At 35.6% G+C, this 25436-nt stretch overlaps 1 protein-coding gene across 3 annotated transcripts in view; it reads left to right on the top strand.

Moving 5' to 3' along the window:
• The window catches only part of UBE3C (ubiquitin protein ligase E3C), a 169342-nt gene that overhangs the window by 16946 nt on the left and 126960 nt on the right, over positions 1-25436 (top strand). For all 3 annotated transcript variants that reach the window (XM_036760064.1, XM_036760065.1, XM_036760063.1), the window contains exons 2-9: positions 11126-11179; positions 15473-15547; positions 16162-16308; positions 16768-16883; positions 19970-20127; positions 23320-23473; positions 24115-24335; positions 24910-25064. In XM_036760064.1, the coding sequence (XP_036615959.1) occupies positions 11126-11179; positions 15473-15547; positions 16162-16308; positions 16768-16883; positions 19970-20127; positions 23320-23473; positions 24115-24335; positions 24910-25064 (1080 nt within the window). The remainder of the gene's footprint in view (positions 1-11125; positions 11180-15472; positions 15548-16161; positions 16309-16767; positions 16884-19969; positions 20128-23319; positions 23474-24114; positions 24336-24909; positions 25065-25436) is intronic.

Below are 25436 nucleotides of genomic sequence, written 5' to 3'. Positions count from 1 at the left end.
CCAATCTTACGAACTACTTAATAACAGTCTTAGACATACGTTTTACATTTTAAATGTAAAAACAGTTTGTCCTTATTGAGTCCCTCGTAATTAGTCTTGGTATGTACCTTATATTTCTCTTGGCTCTTGTATGGCAAATCTTCTATAAGTTCAAGTTTTTTTTTTTCCCTTAACAAAGTCCTGCAAGTCTGTCAATTCATTAAATGTCCATTTTTTCATTCAGGATTATGCTTAGCTTTGCTAGGTATGATATTTTTGGCCAGAACCTCAGCTCTTTTGCTCTTTGATATATGAGTTCCAAGACTTCTAGTATTTCTACTGCGAGGTCTTGTGTGATTCTAATTGTGGCACCGCCATATTTAAATTGTTTTTTTTTTTTCCTTATTGCTTGTAATATTTTATCCTTGAGCTGGGGGTTTCAGAATTTGACTGCAATATTTCTGTAGGTTTTCCTCATCGGATCTCTTTCAGGTGGTGATTGGTAGATTTTTTTCTATTTCTACCTTCCTGTCTTGTTCTAATGCTTCAGGACAATTTTCTTTATTATTTCTTGTATTATTGTATCAAGATTCTTTTTTTCATCAGAGCTTTCAGGTAGTCCGATTATTCTTATGTTTTCTATTCTTGATCAGCTCTTCAGATCAGTTTTTTTAATGAGATTTTTCACATTATCTAATATTTTTTCATTCTTTATATTTTGTTTTATTATTTCTTGATCTCATAAGCCAGCAGGCTTCTTCTTGCCCAATTCTGATTTTCAAGGAGTCATTTTCTTAAGATTCTGGATCTCCTTTTTTAATTGGTTGACTTTCTTTTCATAATCTTATTTTTCTTGGATTGGTTTTTTTTTTAAGTTTTTCCTCAATCTCATTTGATTTTTAAAGTCTTTTTAAAGTTCTTTATGTTCTTTTTGGGCAGGTGATGTTATTTTTTGCGGTAAAAGAGGGTTTCTTTGCTTCAGTGTCCTCCTCTGAAGACAAACCCTGGACTTCTCTATTCCCATAGTAACTCTCTATGGTTGGATTCTTTCTCCTTTGCCTGTGCATTTTTTATTATTGTTGTAGCTTAGTTTTTTGTAATCATCTCTAGTCCTGGGATATGGGGGATGGTGCCTTTGGCCTCAGATCTTCCTTCACTTCTTCTTCCCTCTGGCCTGGAACTGAAACCGAGATCTCCAGCCTCCTGTGAGTGCCCACAGCCAGTGGGGTACTTGGGCTTCTTCACTCACCCTGGGTGCTGGTTCCTTCTTGCCCTGGCTGTGACTCTGTAGCACAGCTGGGTCTAGTGTTCCTTGTTAGCAGAGGTTCCCTCCATCTTCCTGACTCAGAAGCCCAACTCCCCTCACTGTCCCACTGTCTCCTGGAGTGAAAGTTCCTGTGGCTGGGGCAGAGGCAGCCTCCCAACTCCACTTACCCCAGGGCTTGCGGCTTATTGTTTTAAGTAGTCCTAGGCTGAAGGTGTTTATTCTTCACTGGGACCAGACCTCATCCTGGGATTTTTCTTCAGATCTTCTCAGTTTGTCCAGGAGGACCCCAGTTCTGCCCCTAGTCTTATTTATTTATTTATTTTTGCCAGCTCTGTGTTCACCCTGAGGCTCTATTTTATCTCTTTTGTAGGGGAAACTCTTGAGAGCTTGCTATTTTCTGACCTGCTCCGCCATCTTCCCAGAATCCTTTCCATTTAGTCTCTAAAAAAAACAAAACCCCTCAAAACCACAAAATGGTTCCGTCAATTTCAAGTATTTCCATTTTGCTTTGCCTACAATAACCCACATAGAAGTTGTTCAAAGGGCCCCCAACAGATGCTGTCTTCCACAAGCTTACGAAGGGAATAAACATTTATACGCTACCTACTATGTGCCATTCACTGTGCTAAGCACTTTTTACAAATGTTACCTCATTTTTTCTTTTTTTCAAAAATGAATTTATTTTTAGTTTACAACATTCAGTTCCACAAGCTTTTGAGTTTTAAATTTTCTTCCCTCCCCTCCCCAAGATGGCTTGCAGTCTGATATAGGCTCTACATATACATTTGTATTAAACATATTTTCACATTAGTCATGTTATAAAGAAGAATTATAACCAATGGGATGAATCACAAGAAAGAAGAAACAAAATAAAACAAAACAAAAAAGAGAGAGACATAGTATACTTTGATCTGCATTCAGACTCCATAATTCTTTCTCTGGATATGGATAGCATTTTCCATCATGAGACATTTGGAGTTGTCTTAGAACCTTGTATTGCTGAGAAGAGCCAACTATCAAAGTTAGTCATTGTACAATATGGCTGTAACTGTGTACAATATTCTCCTGGTTCTGCTCCCCTCACTCAATATCAGTTCATACAAGTCTTTCCACATTTTTCTGAAGCCTGCTTGCTCATGATTTCTTATAGCACAATAGTATTCCATTACATTCATATACCCCAACTTGTTCAGCCATTCCCCAGTTGATGGGCATCCCCTCAATTTCCAATTCTTGGACACCGCAAAAAGTGTCTCACTTATTCTTTACAACAACCCTAGAAGGTAGGTTATCTCAATTTACAGTTGAGGAAATTGAAGCAAACAGGTTAGACAATTTGCTAGGAGTCACATAGTTAATGTTAATCTGAAACTAGGTTTGAATTCAGGCCTTTCAATGTCCAGTGCTCTATCCAGTGCTACACTACTTCTAATGAGGATGATACAAATGGAACCAAGGAATGCCTTGGACTTGAGTGGAGCTTGCTCTCATGCTGGATTTCATGGTATAGTTTTACTAGCACCCCTATAGGCAAGCCATCAAATTACTTTTTTATTAACCTTGTGTTCCAGAAAGTATCCTCAAAGCTCATTCTTGGAGAGGGTGTCGCCGTCTTCTGCCAACATAGTAGGATGTAGAGCACAGTTCCTTTTCCCTTCCGTCCCCAGAAACCTGTTGGCACTGACAATAGCATTTGCTGTGGCTACCACTATTCTGATACTCTGCCCAAATTTTACCAGTTGATCAACCCACATCTGTATAGTTGTGTGTTGTAGGAGACTCATACCTAACAACTGAAGGCATTCATCTTGAAGGAGGTATCTAATTGCCCTGGAGACTGGCTGGCTGGTCCATAGAATCTGTCAGGCCTTGAGGGATGGGGTAGGCAGAGATTCAATCTATAACACTAATTTCCTAAAGGAATGGTATAATAAATGGTACCCTATTGCATGGTTTCCCAACCATGCTTTGGAACACTTAAGTTTGTTACAAAAGATGTTCTTGATTTGTGCCTAATGCGTTTTGTTACTTTATTCCTCTTCATATGGTTTTGACGAGGATGGATATGAGTGACAGTAATTATGATGGCAATATATGTTTGTAAAATATCTAAGTTCCCAAATGTGCTATAAAAGGCTGGAAACAGATCTGTCTCCCTTTTTTCATTTTATCACTTGCCTAATAAATTTCACTGCAGTCCAAACAGGAAGTCAAGAGTGCATTCAAAGTCAAAGTATATGCAGCAATGGACAGTTTACTTTAGGTTAGTCTTCAGTAAGACCCCTAATATACAGATGATAGCTGTAACATGAGACATTTAGGATTATATTTAGGATGTAGAACTTGAAAGGGCCTTAAAAATCATATAGTCCAGTCACCTCATTTTGCAGATGAGGAAACTGAGATCAAGAGAAGTTAAAATGACTTATACTCAGATACTAAGCAACAGATTTGGGCTTTGGATCCTGGTCCTAAGATTCTGGATTCTGTAATCTTTCTACCAAGTCATACTTTTTCTTAATGTCATCTAGTTCACTGATATTTCTAAGAGTACCCAACTCCGTGAGGACCTCCTCATGCTCCCCCAGCCCCCTAGCACTGATAGTGACATTTTAACTCATCTGAGTTAAAAAAACAAAAACTAACTGCAGTTCATATTTACACGGTACTTTAGGCTTTAAAAAGTACTTACTGCTCCCCTCTCTTTTTACTGTGAATTTAACCTTCATCAGTCATTTCAGGATAGAAAGAAAAGGAAAGAGAATTGTGTAAAAAATAAGCTTCTGTTAAAGTTGTTTTTTTTTAAATATATAAAGTTTAGCAAGGTAGTAACAGAACTGTTGTATTTGTGTCCCTGTCTATATACTTCTTTCCTTATGTACATTTAAAATATTTTTTTGATGCTCTTGCTCTTTTTTTCCCCTCCAAGGCTATCACTACCCACTTCCCTTCTCTACAAGTAGAAATTCTCTCTTCTAACTAATCAGTGTAATCAAGTAAAACAAATTCAGAGTTAGTTATGCGTAATTTTGTACATCTAATCTATTATCTCTCTGAAAAGTTGATTGCTCTTTTGGGTGATTTTGTTAGTTTTTTGGATCAGGTCTGTGATTTTATGGGTGTAGAGGAGTCTGTGAGGAAATGCCTACTAATGCAGATAGATCAGTAACTGTTCTGTAATTTCTAGTCTTAGAGTTTATCTGGGACACTGAGGGGGTAAGTGCCTTGCTAAGGGTCACACAGTCATGACATAAGAAGCAAGACTTGAATTCAGGCCTTTCTAATTTTAAGGCCAGCTCTCTATCAGCTGTGACCTGCTACCTGTCTGAGTGGCATGTTTTTCATCAGTCTTTTGAAATGATTGGTTACTGTCTCGGTCTGAGTTCTGAGTTCTTTCAGAGTTGTTTCCCCTCATGTTGTCATTGTGTATATTATTCTCCTAGTTCTCTTAATTTCACTGTATCGGTTCATCTAAGTCTTTTCATATTTCTCTGGATCAGTCATATATTTATAGTTTCTTATAATTGAATAAATTTCCATTACTTTTATATTCTACACGTTACCATATTCAGCTATAGGCACCTGTGTTGCTTGTCAGGTCTTTGCCACAACAAAAGTACCGATGTAAATTGTCTTGCTTATGTGAGTCCTTTCTCTCTGTCTTTGTCTTCCTTTGCCTTCATGCCTAACAATCATATTGCTGGGTCAGAGGGTATGTATACCTTCATGCTTTTGGGGGGTATAATTCTAAATTGTTTTCCAGGACAGGGAACTCATTTCACAGCTCCACCAACTATGTGTTAGTGTACTTGTCCTCCCACAACCCCAACCATTCCTTTTTTTTCCGTGACAAAATGCTTTCTTCTCAGCAGCTTGATGAAGTAGGTGTAGGTTTCCCTCTTTTATAGACAGAAACAGTCTCAGAGATGTAAAGGGACTTGCCTATAGTAATGTTCCTGAAAAACAGAAGAGCTCAGATATTTGTCTTGACATCAAACTCAAATTCATCAGGTTTTGAGACTCCAAATCTACTCCTCTTTCTAATACTTTTCTAAAGCCTTCTTGTGAGTCTGAAGAACTAAGAATTTCGGGGTTGTGTTAATATGTGAATAGCTTTTTTTAATGAAGTAAGTCATGCATATAAATGAAAAAACTGTTTCAAGGTATTTTTATTAGTAGCTGAATAGGGCCCCTCACTCCCTGACTCTGAGCAGTACTGTGTTTTTCTATTACATATCCAGCCTCTTTTACCATCTTTGATAGTGGCACCAAGGGATGTTTTATAAGAGGATGTGGATTTCTGAGGTTTTCACTTCAAAATGTTAGGTTATTTACTTAAAATCTTCATTTCTTTTACTATATATAATGGATTAATCTTTGGAATTCAAACTTTTTGAATCTGTTTACATAATTTTTTCTTTTAGGACAAGTTATTAAAATTTATTACCTATTATATAAAGTTTTTTATTTTATAAAATTTACATCTTATGAGCTTTAGAAGCTTTCTGAAATTTGAACAAAGACTTTTTAATGGGTTTTATGTAGTGTTTTAAGAGCCAACTTAAATGTCAGTTTCTTATGGGAGGCTTTTCCTAGTCCCTATAGCTGCTTGTACTCCCAGCTCCAAAGTCACTTTCCATCACTTTTGTTTTTAATCTTGTATGTACCTGTTTATATTCATATTGTGAGGAGAAGGATTCTTTTTGCTATTCCTTTGAGTCTCTCCAGCACTTAGCTCAGTGCTTGGGATATAGTTGCTTAACAAATGCTTGTTGATTGATTTTGCTTAACATTTTATATTATTTCATTTGACCTCCATAGTCTTATAGTATAGGTTCTACAGGTATTATATCTATTTTACAAATGAGAAATTGAGGCTTTTAGAGAGAGTATGTGGTTACACATCTGCTATGTGCCCAGAAATAGAATTTGAACCCAAGTCTCCTGGATTTTAAGTTCAGTGCGCTTTCTTCTGCTCTATACTAGGTCTCATAATATAATAACAACTCATATTTACCTAGCATTTTAGGGTTTACAAGTACTTGCCTTACAATAATCCAGTGGCCAAATGTTCTTGAAGGTCCTTTCTAGTCCCCAATCCTCTGATCCTATGATTCCTACTTGTTATTAAGGGTCCTGCACAGATGGTTATCTCTTCCAGACAACTTTGTGTCTTTGATCACTCCAACCCTCATTAATTTCCTTTTCAGATACTTCCCTTAGAGTCTAGCCTGATCTGCCTTTGTTAATATAATGCTTCTGTGTTTCTTGAAGTTTGAATCATCTCTTGAGCCAGATTGAAAGCTGCCTTCAAAAAGTAACTTTGGGTGCCTGGCAGGTGCCTGGCATTGACTGCCCCGTGGGCCTTCAATCTGTTTTTCTCAAGGATGCCACCACTCAGATTTGAAACCTTAGTGTCATCCTTGACTTCCTCACTCGCACTCATCCTACATGTCTAGTCAGTTGCCGGATCTTGTTTCTACCTCCACAATATCTCTTGAATCTGTTTCCTTTCTACTCACATAGCCACCACTCTAATCTAGGCTCTTATTATTTCTTGTCTGGATTGTTACAGTAGCCTTCTAATTGACCTGCCTACCTCAAGTCTCTTCCTACTGCAGTTGCATCTCTCATTGGGCTGTCAAAGATTTTTTCCTAAATTACAGGTCTAAGTGAGCCACTGTCCCTAAACTGTAATGGCTTCTGATTACTTGCAGAAGCAAATATAAAATGATAGGTTTGGCATTTAAAACCTTCCAAAACCTGGCCCAAGTTACCTTTCCAGTTACTTTTATTATACATGTTCTCCCTCATGAACTCTGGCCCAATCATACTGGCCTTGTTTTGTGCCTTTGTCCAGATTGTCACTCAGTGCCTGGAATATGCTTTCCTTCCCTCTGACTCTTGAATTTTCTAGTTTCCTCCAAGACTCAGCTCAAGAACCATCTTTTATACAAAGCTTTTACTAATAACTCTTTTGTGCCACTGTTTCTGTATGTTTTCAAGACATGGAATACAATATGAGTTAAAGATGAATATTGCATAGTGGTCAATAGAACACATTGGGAGTACAACATATAACCAATGAAGAACTTCAAAGAACAGGAGTAAAATATATCATCAAAGAAATATATACTAAGAAGAGAAAGAAAGGAAGGAAACAAGCATTTATTAAGTACTTATGTGCCAGGCACTGTGCTAAGAGAAGATGGGGTGGTCCTCTGTCAAGGGATAACAGGTGGGCAGCTAGAGTGCTCCATGGACACTCTCATGATGTTAGGAGAAGTTGAGGAAGGCCTACAGCATTTTGGGTAGGCTCCCTGTGGCAGACTCATGTGAAGATATGGACAAGAGTCTCTTGCTATGGGCAGGCAGGGGAAGTTAATGAGATCACTGATCCATGTGAGTTGTGAATCCTCTTCCCTATGTTTCCCCTTCCCAATCTCAGTTTTTTCTTTTCTTTAAATCCCCGTGCCTCACACAGTGTCTGACATATAGTAGATTCTTAATAAATACATGGTATTAATTGATTCATCTGCTATTCTCTGTTCTGAACTTCCCCAGAGCTTAACAGCACCTGTCTTCCTCCTAAGTGGAAGTGCTAAGGGAGAAGGGGACTGGGGCACACTAGCCTGTTCTGTGGATGTCCTAGAGGTGACTTGGCTATGACCTCTGCTCCCCATCTCCCCCCATTCCGGCCCACCCCTCCTTTCACAGAACGTTGGTAAGACACTTTGTTTACTCAGAGAAATGGGATTCTCTTTCTGGCTTTAGGGTAAACATTAGACTGTTTAGATTGGAAAGGATTCCCTGTCCTGTCCCATCCATGTCATTGTTAAATGCCTGGACTTGGATGTATGCAAGGGGGCAATGGGAGAGGAGGGATGGAGAAGGTAAGAATGGTTGAGGGGAGAGGAGAATACTGGATTTGAACTCAGAAGACTTGACTGTCGACTCTTCTCCATACTCCTGCTACCACATATGTAACCTTGGACAAATCCCTTTCCCTTTTTGGTTCTTAACTTCTTTACCTGGACAGTCTGCAGGCCAGCAGATTTACAGCCTGTGGGCCAAACAGACCATGAGCTAAGAATGTTTTTTTTTTTAATTGGAGATCTTCTAATTTAACTCCTTTGTTTTACATATGTAGAAACTGAGTTTAACGTAGCTAAACATTAAGTAATTCTTTAAAACACAGGGGATTTAATGAGATGATTATGATCATTCTTAAGATATAAAGATAATAAAGTAAAGATAACTACTTTGTGAACTTTTCAGAAATTCTTAATACTTGTTTCACTGGATTGTATAGTTTTTTTGGTTTTTATCTCCTGCCAGTCTTTTTTTAAAAAAGTGATTCATGCCTTTGCAATGGACTCCTTTTGTTCGTTTTATATGTATCTTTTCACATATTTTATTTTTTTCCCCAATTACATATTAAAACAATTTGTAGACTTTTTAAAAAATTTTGAATTCTAAATTCTATTCCTCCATTCCTCCTCTTCTCCCCTCCCTGAAATGGTAAGATACAGGTTATATATGTGCAATCATGTAAAACATTTCCATATTAGTCATTTTGTACAAGAAGACATGGAAAAAATAATAAGAATGAAGAAAAGAAAGTGAAAAATAGTATGCTTCGGTCTGTACTAAAACAGTATCAGTTGTTTCCTTAGAGGTAGATAGTATGCTTCTTCATTAGTCCTTTGCGATTTTCTTGGATCATTGTATTGCTGAGAATTAACTAAGTCATTCACAGTTCTTTATCATATGATATTGCTGTTATTGTGTACAAAATTTTCCTGGTTCTGTCCATTCACTTTGCATCAGCGCATGTAAGTCTTTCCAGGTTTTTTTTGAAATTATCCTGCTTGTCATTTTTTTCTGCACAATAATATTCCATTGCAGAGATATATCACAGCTTGTTTAGCCATTCCCCAATTGATGGGCATTCCCTTGATTTCCAACTATTTGCCACCACAAAAAGAGCTACTATAAATATTTTTGTACAAATAAGTCCTTTCTCCTTTCTTGGGAATGTCTTTGGGATATAGACCTAGCAGTGGTATGCAGTGGGACTCTTAATTGGTTTCCCTGATTCAAGTCTTTCTATTCCAATCCCCCAATAGATTCCAGGGGCTTCATTTTTCCTCTAGAATCCAATATAAATGCTGTTTGGCAATTTAAACTTCACAACTTGGTCTCATTCTACCTTTCCTGCTTTGTTACTCATTATTTCCTTCCATGAACTCAGTGGTTCAACTAAAGTGGCCTTACCTTTCTTCATACAAGTCATTCGACCTGCCTTTATACTGGCTATTTATGCAGGAATGCAGGATCCCCCCCACCCCTACCACTTCCTAGCTCTCCCACCTGGACTCCTTGATTTTCTTTAAGACTCACATCAAGCACCACTTTCTTAGTGAGGATAAGTTTTTCATAATAAGAAAAATTGGAAACATTTGACTCTTAATTTGAAATTTTATAAACTACTTGTTTATTTCTAGAAGTGTTTTGATTTTTGTTCACATATATACAAACAGCTTTAAATGGGTTAAACTTCCCCATATACTCTTTTGATTAAGTTATTTTTTGCTTGACATTTATGCCTGATATGTTTTCTTAATATTTCTCCAGTGGCTCCCCATTTTCTGTAGAATCAAATATAAAAGTCTCTGGCTTTTAAAGTGCCTCATAATCTGGTCTCTTCCTACCTTTCAATTTTTACCTTATTCCAGCGCATCTACTTGCTACTTCTCAAAGGTCATCCACCTCCCAACTTGTTCCATTTTTATTGGTTGCCCTATAAGCCTGAAATTTTCTTTTCCTCTCTCCCTCCTGGCTTCCTTCCCAGTCTTAGATAAAGTCCCACCTTTCACAGCAAGCCTTTCTCAGTCCTCCTTAATTTTAGTACCTTCCCTCTGAGACTGCCCTGAACTTCTCCTGTATCTGCACATAGTTGTTTGCATGTTGTCTCCCCCATTAAACTGTGAATTGAGAACTGGGACTATTTTTATTCCTTCCTCCCTTTGTAACCCTAGCACTTTTAGCACACTGCCTACACACTTACTAAGTGCTTATTGACTTGATTTAACTTCTCATGTAACAATATCTCTGGATACTTTTAACTGTTTCTAAATTGATTTTCCTTTCATTGATAATTGATAATCTTTTATTTGACAAATTAAACGTTGTAACATTAAAATGTCAAAATTTTCTAAAGGATTGAGGTATATAGCGATATTATTTTCTAGTTGTCTTTTTTTTTTTTGCTGATGTTTTGGGTTGTCTTGGATAATTTATTGTTCTGCTCAAGGTGTATTTGAAACATCGACTAGTTCCATTTTTACATTTATGAAGAAATAATCAGGGGCAGCTAGGTGGCGCAGTGAGTAGAGCGCCAGCCCTGGAGTCAGGAGGACTTGAGTTCAAATGTGTCCTTAGACACTTGACACACTTACTAGCTGTGTGACCTTGGGCAAGTCACTTAATCCCAGTTGTGTTCCCCTTCTCCCCTCCAAAAAAAAAAGGAAAAAAATAATCTTCAGTGATTTTAGAGTCGTTACATGTCATTCTTAGAAAATTACTGAAACACTACCTTTAATTTACTTCTTGCTCTCTGTATACTTTAGTTTTCTGTAATAGTTTTCTGTTCTGTAAAAATGAGCATTTTCTATCATACTCATCTCTGTATGCTAGAATAGAGTTTGAACGCTTTAAGTGGTAGGTTCTCAAAAAATGTGATAGTGTTTAAAAGAAATTATTGAATGAATATATTTACTAGATGGGTGTTTCTGGCTCCAAAGTCACACAGTTTTTATAAGGAGATATTTAAAAGTAAGAAAAATAATGCTTATCTCTTTTTTATTTTGGTTTTAGGAAGAAAAGGCATCTCTCTTGCATCGTACCCAGGAGGAAAGAAGGAAAAGAGAGGTAAAGTAGATTTTATGACAGTCTCTAAGTTGTATTCACTGTCATACTTATACATTTTTAATCTTATATTGAATTTCAGTCCAATTAAACAAATGCCTAATCAGTACCTACTGTTTGCAGTGTGCTAGGAATTTCAGATACAGAGACAAATGAAACAGTCCCTGTCCTCAGGCATTTTACTGGGTACTGGGGGTAACTTTAGTAACATTGCTATATGTATTTGTCTACTAGAAAACATTTGGAAAAATGATTTAAAAAGCAACTTCTTAAAATAATAGTAATAACTGACATGGCACTTCTGGGTTTGCAGAGTGCTAGACATACATGATCTCATCTGAGACTCTTAACATTATAGAGAAATGAAATGGCTATCATTACTCCCATTGTACAGCTCAGGAACCTGAAGCTGGGAGAAGTGACTTTCTCAGAAGAGTTCTCAAAGATGGGATTTGGACCTAGGTATTCCTTACAACGGGCTAGATCTCCTCTACCTTTTCCCTTTTCACTGCAGTCAAGGAATTGCCCCTCCTTTTTGTAGTTAGGAATAGAAAAAGGGGAAAGATTATTGATTGGCTTGCTTATTTCCTGGTTTCTAGAAGATGTATACTGGCATACTTGGAGATATTGCCGGTTTGATTCCAAGCCACTACAATAAAATGAATATCAAAATAAAACAAGTCACATGAATGTTTTCCACAGTACATATAAAAATCATATTTACATTATGCTGTAATCTGTCTAAAACAATGTACATACCTTAATTAAAAGTATTTTATTGCTAAAAAATGCTGACCATCTTCTGAGCCTTCAGCAAGTCATAATCTTTTTGTTGGAGGGTCTTGCCTTGATGCTATCGTAGCTGCTGATTGATTAGGGTGGTGGTTGCTGAAGGTTGGAGTGACTGTGGCAACAAGATAAGACAACAATGAAGTTTGCCACATAGATTGAGTCTTCCTTTCATTTGAACACTTAGAGGCCATTGTAGGGGTATGTATTGGCGTAATTTCAATATTATTGTGTCTCAGGGAATAGGGAGGTCTGAGGAGATGGAGAGAGATGGGGAATGGCTGGCTAGTGGAGCAGTTAGAACACACACAACATTTATCGATTAAGTTTGATGTCTTATCTTGGCGTGGTTCATGGCACCTCAAAACAATTGCAATAATAACATCAAAGATCACCATAACAGATAAAATGATAATGAAAAAGTATCAAATGTTGTGAGAATTATGAAAATGTGACACAGAGACAAGGTGAGCACATGCTGTTGGAAAAATGGCACCAATAGACTTTTGTGATGCAGGGTTGCCACAGACCTTCAATTTGTTTTTTGTTTTTTTTTTAAAGCACTATTTGTAAAGCACAATAAAAAAGCTATGCCTATTCTTGACTACAAATGAACAAGTGAATGAAAAAGCAGTTGTTAAACATTTGCCATATGTCAAGCACTGTGCTAAGTGCTGGGGTGTACAAATTCAAAAGAAAATAAACAATTCTTGCTCTTAAGGAGCTTACGATGTAGCAGGGACACCACACATAGAATGGAATGCTGGCCAAAGAGGGATGTTTTGGTTTGGAAAGTTATAGAAATGGATGGTGGAATGATAGAGTAGTAGATGGACATACTCTTTCCAGGAACAATGACAGAATTGATTTGATTATGGTTTCACAACTGTAGTTCTGGAGTTGAAAGGGTGAAATCTTCTTCCAGAACAGACCTTCAGTTCTAAATTTTCAGGTGCTAGGTCCCAGTAGTGCCCTCCACTACTGCAAAGCTTAGATTCTTCTAATATTTTTGGCTTTTTGCTAATTTTTCTTCCATATGTGTTTCAAATATGTTACTTGTTCAGAGCCTCTACTTCTTTGGAAAAACCATCTTGTCTTCTGAGTTCTGTATTTATAGTCTTTTAAAAAAATTTTTGAGAGCTCCAATTTCTGAGCTAATTTTATTGCTGCACTAATCTTCTGATAATTTTATTTCTCTTTTCAACCATTCTGGAGTTTCTCATTGTTCCATGATCTCAAAAGAATCTTCAGATTTCTTTTTGATGAATGGTTTTTGCTTAATTTTCCTTCGCAGTATATGAGACTTCTTTGTTGTACTTTGGCTTTTCTTTGCTCATTCTTCCTAGTGTCTTTATGAGCTTTTCTACTGGCTTGTCTGCTAATGAATATTTTTTGTTCTTTGGGCATCTTTCTTTATTGCTTTTCTCTGGATTCTCTTCTCGATCTTTGGCCCCTCTCCCTTTTGTGGCTGCAAAGACCCATGAGACTGACATTCTGTAGTCTGCTCAAGGAGTTGGAGGGTGTTGGAATCTTACTGGGGTTCCAGACCAGATTAAGATAGGGGGTTGGGAGGATTGGCTTAGGCTGGTTTTCCAGATAGTCCCCATTCTCTGCATAATGAGAGTTTTTGCCCTTTAGGGCACTCTATGCAGCCTGCATCTAAAAAAATGAAAAAAGGCCATTGGATTTAATAATTAAGAGATTTGTTGGTAACCTTGGAGAGAACAATTACAGTTGAGATGTATATTGGAAGTCAGGTTATTAGGGGAGGTAAGTAAGGAGAGACAGTGTAGATAGATTTTTCTAGGAGTTTGGCCAAAAAAACAAGTTGTAGATGATAGTTTATGGAGATGGTCATATTAAGTAAAGACTCTTTTTTTAATGGTGAGGGAGAAGTGGGCACATTTGTAGGCAGCAAAGGTACCAGTGAATAAAGAGAGATGTGATGATCAAAAGGACAAGCTCTCCAAAGGAATGGGATCAGTAGCATGAGAGAATGGGAGGTGAGATTGAATCACGTAGTATTTAGTAAGTACCTACATAGTGCTAGGGATACAAAAAACAAAACAAAACAAAAAACCGAAACCAAAAACCAGTGCTTGCTGTGTAGGAGCTCCCAGTAATGGGGGGAGCAATATGCAAACAATTATGTACAAACAAGATAGATACAAGATAAATTGGGGGCATTCTCAAAATGAAGGCACTAAGATTAAGGAGGACAAGATGGGCTTCTTGTGAAAGTTGGGACTTTAACTAAGACTAGGAAGGAAGCCAGGGAAGCTATGAGGTAAGAGATAATGAGAGAAAGAATTCCAGCATTGGAGGATAGCCAATTGAAAATGCATGGACTTGGTAGATGAAATCTTATGTGTGAGTAACTTCAGGAAAACCCGTATCACTGGATGGCAGAGTACAGGGAGAGGGGAGTAAAGGGTAAGACTGAAAAGGTAGGGGGAATGGGAAAGGTATAAATAAACATTTATTAATCACCTACTATGTGCCAGGCACTGAGCTAAACGCTTTAGAGTATTATCTCATTTGATCCTCAGAACAACCCTTCCAGGTAGGCACTGTTATCCCCATTTTACAGTTGAGGAAACTGAGGCAAACAAAGATTAAGTAACTTACCCAAAGACCTTTAGGAAGTGTCTGAGGTCTCATTTGAATTCAGGTCTTCCTGATTCCAGGCCTACCAATCTATTCATTTTGCCACTTGGCTACCTTGACAACTGATTGGCTATGGGAGGTGAGTGAGAGGGTGACACCCAGGTCATGCACTTGGGTGACTAGGAGGATAGTGGTAACAGGGAAGTTAGGTAGAAGGAGGGTTTGGGGGAATAAATAGATAAGGCATTCAGATAAAAGGATTTAATGTGTAGAATTTGGGAGAAAAAAGAGTTCATTATGGTTTGCCTCAGTTTTCTTGGTAAGGTATGAGGCAGGGACCTCTACTGAGGGCTGGTTGGTAGAAGAGAGAGTATAGGTGACTTGAGAGATTTGGAATAGAGTCCAAATGGTGTGTGATAAGAGAGTCAGTCATGGAGGAGCAGAACTATTGCTGTGTAGAGGTCAGTTGAGATTAAAGGTCTTGACCTACAGTTTAAGAAGAGCTGAAGGGGTCACAAGTGGAAAAAGGAGAAGCCCTAGATTAGACAGTACCAGTTTTTACTGGATTCAGTCAGCACTGTTGTGACATCTTTTAGGAGGATTTAGCACAATAGCGGTAGTATTCTTGTACTGGCTTTGCTATGGTAGAACCTTGGTCAAAGCAGTTAACCTCTCTGATCTAGGTTCCTCATCTTTAACATGTATAAAATGAGAGTATTAATACTTCTTTTGCCTACCTCACAGGGTTGTTGTTGAGAATACAGTAGGAGATCACATATATGAAGACTTTCTGAAACTATGAAATATTTATAAAAAGAACGTTACCTGTATTCTTTTCATAACCATTTAACTTAACATTCAATTCCTACTAGTTGAATGATTGTTTCTTTAATTATTTAGGAAGAAAGGAGAAGGCTGAAAAATGCAATAATTATTCAGTCCTTTGTCCGAGGTTATAGGGACAGAAAACAGCAAGTAAGTATTTTTTAATACTACAAAATATTTAGGAAAAAACACCTGCAACCCTTTACTTTGATATGACTTGACTACTGCTTGGTAATCTTAGTTTCAGATCTATAAGCCTATTAAAATGAAAGTGAAGGGTTGGATTTTTTCTCTTAAAAATAATTTTTCACTAGAGTAGATTTAAGATTTTAAAAACAGAGCTGTTGTTCACATTATATGTTATCTTTAAGATGTATTTTTAATTTTAACTTTAAAATACTTTGTAATTATTACTTTTGTATTATAGTACAAATGAAAATGAAATAGTATGTAAGATTCTTTCCCTAAGATTTTATGAGGTAGTTTTTTTCTTAATTACCTAGCAACAGTTTGAGTACAGATAACAAAATACAAACAGGTTAAAATTACATATAAACAGAGCTGATAATAGAAGGAAGCTGTGGATGATTATGTTTTAGTAGGTATTTAAGAGCCGTGTATTACATCAAGTTTTTATTGAATTTCCAGAGATAAGATAACTTAAAGTAATAGCAACTCAATTGTTAATATACCCCACAGTAATAAAAAATAGCTTAAAATTCATTCAGAACATAATTGAAAGTTTGTACTTTTTTTTTTTTAAGTATTCTATCCAAAGAAGTGAATTTGATCAGTGTGCTAATTTGGCACAGTCTGGTGGAACTTTTTCTGTTGCTAATGGACCCAACCTGACCCTTTTAGTTCGGCAACTTCTGTTTTTTTATAAACAGAATGAAGATTCAAAACGTTTGGTAAGTTTCTACATAAAACTTCACCGAGTCTTTAAATATTTTGAAACGGCTTTTTTTATTTGGATTATTAATTGGCTGATTAAGGTATTGACTAACCCTTCTAACACATAAAGCAAAAATTTGACCGTTTGGAACTCTTAGCCAGTTACGGGGTAAATCTAAGATTGATTATTTGGCAGTAAGAGTTTTGTTTATCACATTTGTTAAAAAACATTACCATAAATTTGAAAGCTGGTAATATTTAATGCTTTTACATTATTTTAAGATAACAAACTTGATACATACTTAGTAAAAGCTCATTTGTGTTTTTTATAGATTTATATGCCTATAGGTGATTCATATCACTTCTAATTTTGTTGAGCTTTTTTACAAACATTCTATCCAGAAAATTGCACATAACATCATAAAAATGGTGCTTAAATATTTTAAAATTAATTTTAAGTATGCATTTTGTTTCAGATATGGATGTGTCAGCATTTAATTAAACAAAGTTCTCAGTTCCTTAAGCAACTGGATGGTCCTGACAGACTTACCTGCTTATTTCAAATAAAGAGACTATTGGGCTTATGTTGCAGGTAAAAATTCTTATCATTTAACAGCGTTTATGATATGATATTTTAAACTCTTCGCCTTCGAGTTTGTGTCTTCTAGGAAAATGTTTAAAAATAAAAAACAACCCTAACCTTTTTGATGCTTTGAAAAAAATTTTTTTAGTGCTGGACAGGGTATAAGAGGTAAACAGAGACATACCTGCAATGACAATACTTTATTTCAAGGAATCCAGAGGAATGCCTTGTAGATCCCTGGATTTCCATAGAAAGAAGAAATTGGTTCATTGTTATTGAAGGAATCTCCTCAGTGACACTTCTGATTGGAGTCTGTTTAAAATCACTAAGGGGGTATCATTCAATTGTTGTTTTAAGATAGGTCTTTTTATTTTTTTGCTGTTAACATACATATGTGAACCATAAAAACTTGTTAACTTTTTGTGTCTTTTAAATTTAATTTGGCAGTGAACTAAAGTGCATTTGATCTTTATGCACAGTTCTAAATATGAATATTCATGAGAGAGAAATACAGTATTTAATAACCATTTAAAAATCCTTTCAGTCTGTGTCTTTTTTGAATACTAGATTTTTTGCAAAATCCAAATTTTGAACATCAGTGATGTAGTTTCTCAGGAAATCTTATTTTAAAAAGTCAATATCCATTTCCTGAAAGATGCAAACCAAGTATTTTATTAGGCCTGCTCTTAGAAACAAATCTCTGTAGCCCTCACATGACACACATATCTTTGGCACTAATTGGTCTTTCCAGAGAGGCCTATTACAGTTCCTCAGGTAAACTGAAAGTGGGGAAGCAGAAATTGACATGGAACCATAAAGTGAATAGTTCAATTTGAAACATTTATTGAGATCAACTATAAAAAGTTATTACCCTCCCTTACCTTCTGTTGCTTTTCAAGGAATTTCAAAACAAAACAAATGCTATTTATATTTGCTGTAACTAATATATCTTTGAAGATAATGATCTTTAAAATATAAATACTTGGTATTTCAGAATAACAATAATTGTTTTTCAGGCTTTCTGAGATCACAGCATTGCTTCATATCTGAAATTGTATTGACTATAAATTGGTCCTTTTCCTCTCACTTTTTATTCTGAAGTAATTAATTCAATTAAGATTTCCAGGTATACACTTTCCTACACTAAGCACTGTGGTGAAGTGCCAAATAAGGAGACATTTTTCTTTCTTTTATAGATAATAATCTGAGTAAGTTCTTAAATTCCATACATTTTCTGAATTATTGTTAGAGCAGAACCATAGCCCATCAAAACATCAATTTGGTAATAACACAAAGAGTTAAAAGTCACATTGAAAATACTGCACAATTATTGCACCTAATATTCTATTCTCAGCTTTAGCACTTAATTGTTTCCTGAATTTTTGGTTTCTGTTTTGTCTACCCTTGCTGCTAGTGGTATTCCCTCCAAGGTTACCCACACTCTACTCTGTATTTGTCTTATAGGTTCTAGTTTCTATATCTTGTCTTTTTTGTTGGAATGCAAGCTCCTTAAAGTTAAGGACTGTTGCATTTTTACCCTAGATAATGCACAAACATGCATTTGCCTGGCAAAAGTGTTTTGAAAGTGCTCAATATCAACACAATTGTTGGCTTCCCATTGCTGAATACACTTACTGGTTTCTCTGTAATTTGTAAATTTCCTTGCCATGGCGCAGAGATCAAACTTGATCAAGAGTTTTGATGTGGTCAATGATGATAATAAGATTATCATTTAGCTAGTATTGTGGCAGATAGGTTGTAGCCTTGGCACTGATGTGCTCCAGTAAGTTTCTGTAAGCATGATAGTGAAAGTATTCAGAAGATTTGTATAGCCCATGTCCAAATTAAGATTTAGATAGGCCATAAGCTCTTGTGAAAGTCATGAACAGTGTAGGCAGGACCACAATTCAAAAATTCGGGGTGAGCACACTGATATATTAATTACCTTTCTCAGGGATCTTAATTTTTCTTTTTCCAATTGTTTGGAAGCAAGCATCTGGATAGATCATTTGTAGCAGACTAGTTTAAGATCAAGTTTTCTTTAATGGACACATCATCCTGTTGAAATGCGAAATATTTGTGCAGGAATGCTTCTCTAAGGAACAGACCAGTATTTATAAATGCTAGTCCAAAACACATTTACTAAGATGAGGCTCTTCCAACCCATTGGAACTACTTCTTCTGGATCCTTGAATTCTACACTGATCATCTAGAGGGATGATAAATGCATCCTCAAAACCCTTGGCCTCTTCATTGTTGTCTTCTTTTGAAGCCCGCCTTTGCCACATCATGGCTTCTTTGCTGCTGCCTGCCTGATGCTGCCTGGGCTTCAAGTAAGGGGCTCTGCTCAGTCAGCAGGAGGATAATCAATTTGCCGCGTACTACTCATCCAAGTGTTTGTTGTGAATTCTGCCTCTACTTACTTGGTCTCCCCTTGCTACTGTTGCTGCTGCTCATGTGGTTCCTTCTCCTCTCCCATCTTCTAAGGCAATAGATGCACTGATAGAATTTGGAGTCAGAAGACCTGGTTTTAAATACTAGCTTTGCCACTTTTACTAACTTTTTTAATCTTAGAGAAACTACCTAACCTCCTTGAACTGCAGTTTCCTCATCTGTAAACTATGAGTGTTGATCTTTAAGTTTCCTTCTAATTCCAGGCCCTATAATCTTGTGAATGTAGGCTGCATCTCTATAATAAAATCTCTGAAAGGAAAAACAAAATGTCTACAGGAAAAAATTATAAAGTATTGGAAAACTACGGTGAAAGGTTTTTTTAGACATTTTTTCAGATGAAGCAGTTTAGTGTTGCTGCTGTTTGTTTTTGCCTTCCTTATATTCTTTGATTCTCTTCTTGATCATCCCACAGTGTAGCTCCATAACTTCAGGTTGTACTTAGCTTTTATATGAAAAGCTAAGTTTTGGAGGGGAAAAAAACAGCATATTGGACAAGGGTGAGAGTTAAAACATCTCCCTTTTGAAAAGAATTTGAGTTTTGGACTAATAAATGAAAATATTCTGAATTTCAGACGGTCTTTTGTTAGATATGATGGAGTTACTGCTATTTGGTAAATGTGTTAATTGCATTTCCTTTACAGGTTACTACAGAACTGTAATGATGACAGTTTGAATGTTGCACTTCCTATGAGAATGCTTGAGGTATTTTCATCTGAGAATACATATTTACCTGTTTTGCAAGATGCCAGCTATGTGGCATCATTGATTGAACAAATTTTGCACTACATGATTCAAAAAGGTCAGTAATAGGCGGAATAGGAGTACTGTAGTCATTTTGACATGTATAGATAAATGCAGGTCATATTATCTAACCACATTTAAAAATTTAAATCGGTTATATTTAAATACTGGCTGCTTTAGAAATGTTGTCTTGTAAAAGAATTATTGAAGATACTTTGTTGGAGAGAGTACTATTATATAAGATATAAAATTTTGACCCTTTCTGTGTTGGAGAGATTAGATTTATTTTCTTACTATCTTAGAAATGAGGACATGTTTGCTACTCTAGATTCCGTTTATGCTTTCAGCTTTGGCTGAGAGGAATCAAGATGTACTGTAACTATCAAAAGATGAGACTGATTTTTGTTTGTGGTTTAAGGGAATTAATTTCAGAGAGGTAGCCTGGTGCGTTAGAGAGGACACCTAGATGCAAGTCTTGACGCTACTGCCAGTTGTTAATCACATAATTGGGACAAGTCATTTAACCTCTTTAAGCATTGGTTTTCTCATCTGCAAGATGAGAATAATAGTCATTTGTAAAGTATATAACCCTTTTTTTAGACATTTTTTCAGATGAAGCAGTTTAGTGTTGCTGCTGTTTGTTTTTGCCTTCCTTATATTCTTTGATTCTCTTCTTGTGATTCTTCTTGAAAACTGGAAAATACTATATAGATGTGAATTCCCATTATCACTTCAGTAGTGTCACTATAGGTATCACACACACATGCAGGAGATATATGCACACACACATTTATATATGTAGTTTAATACATGTGTTTATACATACTATTAAATACTGTATACATTTAAATATGAAGGTTTAAAAATTTTTAGAATACATACTATATATTCATACTCTACTGTGTCTCTGTGTGTATCATTATAGGAGATTATATACCTTAATTTAACAGATTAATATCTTGCTAAAAAGTCGACCTTATCAAAGAAATCATTATTGAAAGGGTGGCACAATAGTATCTCACTTAACAAGAATGTGTCAGGAATAGGGTATTATATATTAATTTATGCGTGACTATTTCTAGTACGGCTTCTCCTAAAAAACTTTGAGTGTATTTGTTTATTTTTCAGGGTTCACAAAAGTGGTATTACATAAATCAGCTGGAGAATCAATAGGCTTTGAAAGAGTTCTCCTTAATATATAATGAGTTAGTGAAATTTCTGAAAAGCACTGATACGATTGGAAAATACCTATTAGAGTTAGTGGTGAAAGTAAAATTTCGCAAGAAATTTTATTTTCTTAGGCAATAGGAAGCTAAACTAAATCTAGTAGATGCGTCTTTTTTTTTTTCTTCCCACTACACTTATTTAACAGTGTTAGTTGTGTGGACAACAAAAACTTGTGTGATTTTAGTGCATATTTTTCAATGTATGTTTAGGTTTGTGTTTGAATTTAAGAATGAATAGTACCAGTAGGCATGAGAATCATGCTTTGTACTAATTTCAATGAGGTGGGTAGAATAGCTGTTACCCATGAGGGGAACCAAGTTCGTGAGAGATAAGCCACTTGCTATTTGTCACGTACAGCCAGTATCTGATTCAAATTCAGCACTCCTGACCCTACTCTTTTCCATTTTGTCATGTTTTCTTATTTGATAGCATTCAATTAAAACTACTTCCAAAATCCCTTGTAGTAGAGCTTTCTTCCATTAGCCTTTAAAGCATAAATTGCTGTCTGAAAATATTAGTGCTTAAAACTATAGCATTTTATGGTTTATATGTTTTCTGGGTAGATGATATAACTCACAACAAAGTTCTTTATAATTACAACTTCAATTTGTGTATTTGATATTCCAGTGATGTTCATAACATGCTTTTGATGATGTAAATATTATTAGAATGTGATTCTTTTGAAGCATAGATCTAAGAAGTGTTCTTTCCATGTTATTTAAAAATCCAGCAATTATTTTGACTTTACACTCAAGAAATTTTGGGGGAGGGGCAGGGCAGTTGGGGCTAAGTGACTTGCCCAAGGTCACACAGCTAGTACATGTGTCAAGTGTCTGAGCCTGGATTTGAACCCAGGTCCTCCTGACTCCAGGGCCAGTGCTCTACTCACTGCGCCACCTAGCTGCCCCGAGAAAATTTTTTTTTTTTAGCTCTTTTTCCTGGTTTCAAATGTAATAAATATAATGGCATGTCAAGATGATTTTACAGTTAAATCTTACTGTATTTTTAGATTTCTGTTTATATGTAGGTGTTTAATATTATGTAAGAATATAAAATACTCAACATCAAAACAATTTTATTTAGCTTAGTGTTCTGTTTTCAACATAGACACTAGAAGACATTTTGACCTAAAATAATTATGGGTGGTTCATTCACTTATCTAATGTCATGTTAAAGTCTTTAAGGGAGAACATAGGTTAAAAATCTCAGCTCTATCATTCACTATTCATTTTGGGCAAATTACTTAACTTTTCTTGACTTGAGTTTCCTTCTCTGTGAAAAAAGGATGTTTAACTAGATGTCCTCCTAGGAGTGTCTGAAAATCATTTATGTAATTATGAAGCATTTTTTGGTCACATCTCATCAAATAGACCATTAGTACTTACCATTGAAAAATCCCAACATACACAGAAACAGAATTCAACAGCAACAACCAACAACTGGAAGAATAGCAGATATAATAGCTGACATTTTTAGAGCACTTAAAAGTTTCCAAGGCCCTTTTCATTCTTAATAACTCTGGTCACTTTATTGTGCATGATGCTTTTCACCTATGTGGAAACAGCGTCAAACTTCTTGGTGAAATTGTGATGATAGGTTTCTAGCCTGTATGAAAGTATAAAGAGGTTTACTAAAGTCAGGAGATGCTTTTAGAAGCCACACCTGATTCATGAAATTACAGCCATACTATTACTTAGAGATTAATTAATTTGGTTAAATGGCTCTTTACAGGATTGATGCTTGTTACAGCATATATACTATGTTATATATACATAGCTATAGTATATATACACATAGCTATAGTATATATACACATAGCAATCCTATAAAAACTAAAGTTTAGAAAAGGTTATACAGGTTTTATGAATAATTTTTTCAACTTTAAACACATGCTAGTGCCTCCAAAAACGTATATGTAGTTCAAATGGATTGTGTATAGACTTATGGAAAGAACTTGTTGAGAATTTTTTACAACCCAATTTTTGGTTTTAGGTATTTAATTATGTAATTTTGCTTCTTTCAGGATATTACAGGTCCCTTTATTTGTTAATTAATAATAAGCTTCCATCAAGTATTGAATATTCTGATGTATCTCGAGTTCCTATAGCAAAAATTCTGCTGGAGAACATTCTGAAACCATTGCACTTTACTTATAGCTCCTGTCCAGAAGGCGCAAGGTAAAAGTTGGATATGTGCCTGAGTTTTGTGGTTTTATAGCACCTATACTAATTGTATGACTTTAGGGCAAGTTTATTATTCTGTACTTAAGCTTTATTAAAAAAATTTTTTTTAAAGATTGGACTAGATAATCTCTTTAATCTTTTCCAGGTCTAAAATTTTAGGATTTTATGATTCTAAGAACACTTCTTCCATGGAGGGTCATGTGTAGGTTTTTTTGTTTTTTGCTGTGATACTTATCTGTATGATCATATGACCGTGTGTCAGTTACTTAAACTCTTGGAAGCTCTGTTTTCTGAAGTATAAAATTGAAGTGTGAAATGAAAATAATATTTTGCTAACAACTTCAAAGGATTGTTATGAGGGAAACCTTTGTAAATCTTTAAAATTCTATTTTCTGATACTTGATAGTTCCTATAGAAGCAGGAAAAAATATACCTACTGTTCAGTTTAATAGTGAAAAGATAGAATGAAGTTCATTTTATAGTGAACTAATTTGAAATATTAGGTGGATCAATTTAGGTTGATTTAGAATTAATGGCTTGTATAGAAATATTCTGAGATATAATTTTGTTTAGGGAATTTATGGAAAATTTATGTTTAGATTTTGTTTCAAATAACATTTTTTTCTGTTTTTCAGACAACAGATTTTTTCAGCCTTCACAGAGGAGTTTCTGGCAGCACCTTTCACAGATCAAATTTTTCATTTCGTCATTCCAGCATTAACAGATGTACAAATCATTTTTCCGTATGAACTTTTTCTGAATGCACTGTTGTTAACAGAGAGTAGATGTTCAAAAAAAAGTGAAAGAGCACCATGGCTTTTCTACTTCGTTTTAACTATTGGCGAAACGTATTTGGGTATGAAGAAAATAGTATATATTTTAACAAATAGCTGAGGATTCGAAAGTCTAACCTTAACTTATTCACCACCTCTAGAGGTTAAGGAAATAGAGAGTATAGTGGAGGATATCACTTTGTAAAGGGGTTGTTACCCTTCAGGAAGGTGATGCTCTAATGGATTAGTTGTTTTAATTTAGAGTGTACCCCTAATGAAGACTTTGTGGTCTTGTATGAGCATCTGGTTTAGCAAATATTTTATTTTTTAGGACCGTAAAGCAAAAAGCAAAGTATTTTCCAATATGGCGAGTATACTCTTATATGGTTCTGGAACTTTTTTTAACCTTTTATATACTAAATCTTTGGATTTAATTCTCCTGGCCCCAATTTTGATATTTCTTGATATTTTTAATAGTAATAATTTTATTACTATTTAAAATAGCAATAGTTGACATACATAAATACTTAGACATTTAGGGCTGTTTAGTTCTGGCCAGAAATTCTTCTTGAGTATAAGAAAAAAATAAACTTACTCAGGGGTTTTCCAGTGCTTTGTAATTTCAATGATATTATTTTAAATGGTTGTTTTACAAAGGGACTCTCTCTGAGGAAGGACTACTTGTGTATTTAAGAGTACTCCAGACCTTTCTTTCTCAGTTGCCTGTTTCAACTGTTGGTGCAAACTGTCAAGATACTACCAGTGACTCTGAAGATGAGGATGAAGAGATTGATAGCATGATGACCAAACCTGTAAGCATTATGGGGTTGCCTAGAAAAACTAAAGCTTGCTTACTACCCCCCCGTATGAAATGTTGTAGGTGGCTATTTCACAATTAGTAGTTGTAAAACATTTTTTTTGTAGCAGATAATTATGCAAATAAATACTTTATATATAGTCCTACGGAGTAAATATAGTCCTAAAAATAAACCTGGAGGGCACTGATGGGTGTGAATAGACTAAACCATTTATTTAGGAATTTGGAAGAAGACAGGAGTAAAAAAAAATCATTCAAGAAATGTATGACAGAAAGAAAATGTAGGCTGGTCACATGGTGCAGATGAGGGGTGATAGGTAAATAGCTAGATTTTTCCAGTGACATCAGGAAAAATCAAGGAAGTCCT

This window comes from Trichosurus vulpecula, chromosome 5 (assembly GCF_011100635.1).
Source record: "Trichosurus vulpecula isolate mTriVul1 chromosome 5, mTriVul1.pri, whole genome shotgun sequence".
In the NCBI taxonomy this organism is placed as follows: Eukaryota; Metazoa; Chordata; class Mammalia; order Diprotodontia; family Phalangeridae; genus Trichosurus; species Trichosurus vulpecula.
Note: the sequence above shows the minus strand (reverse complement) of the source record. Positions and strands in the feature narration are given on the sequence as shown.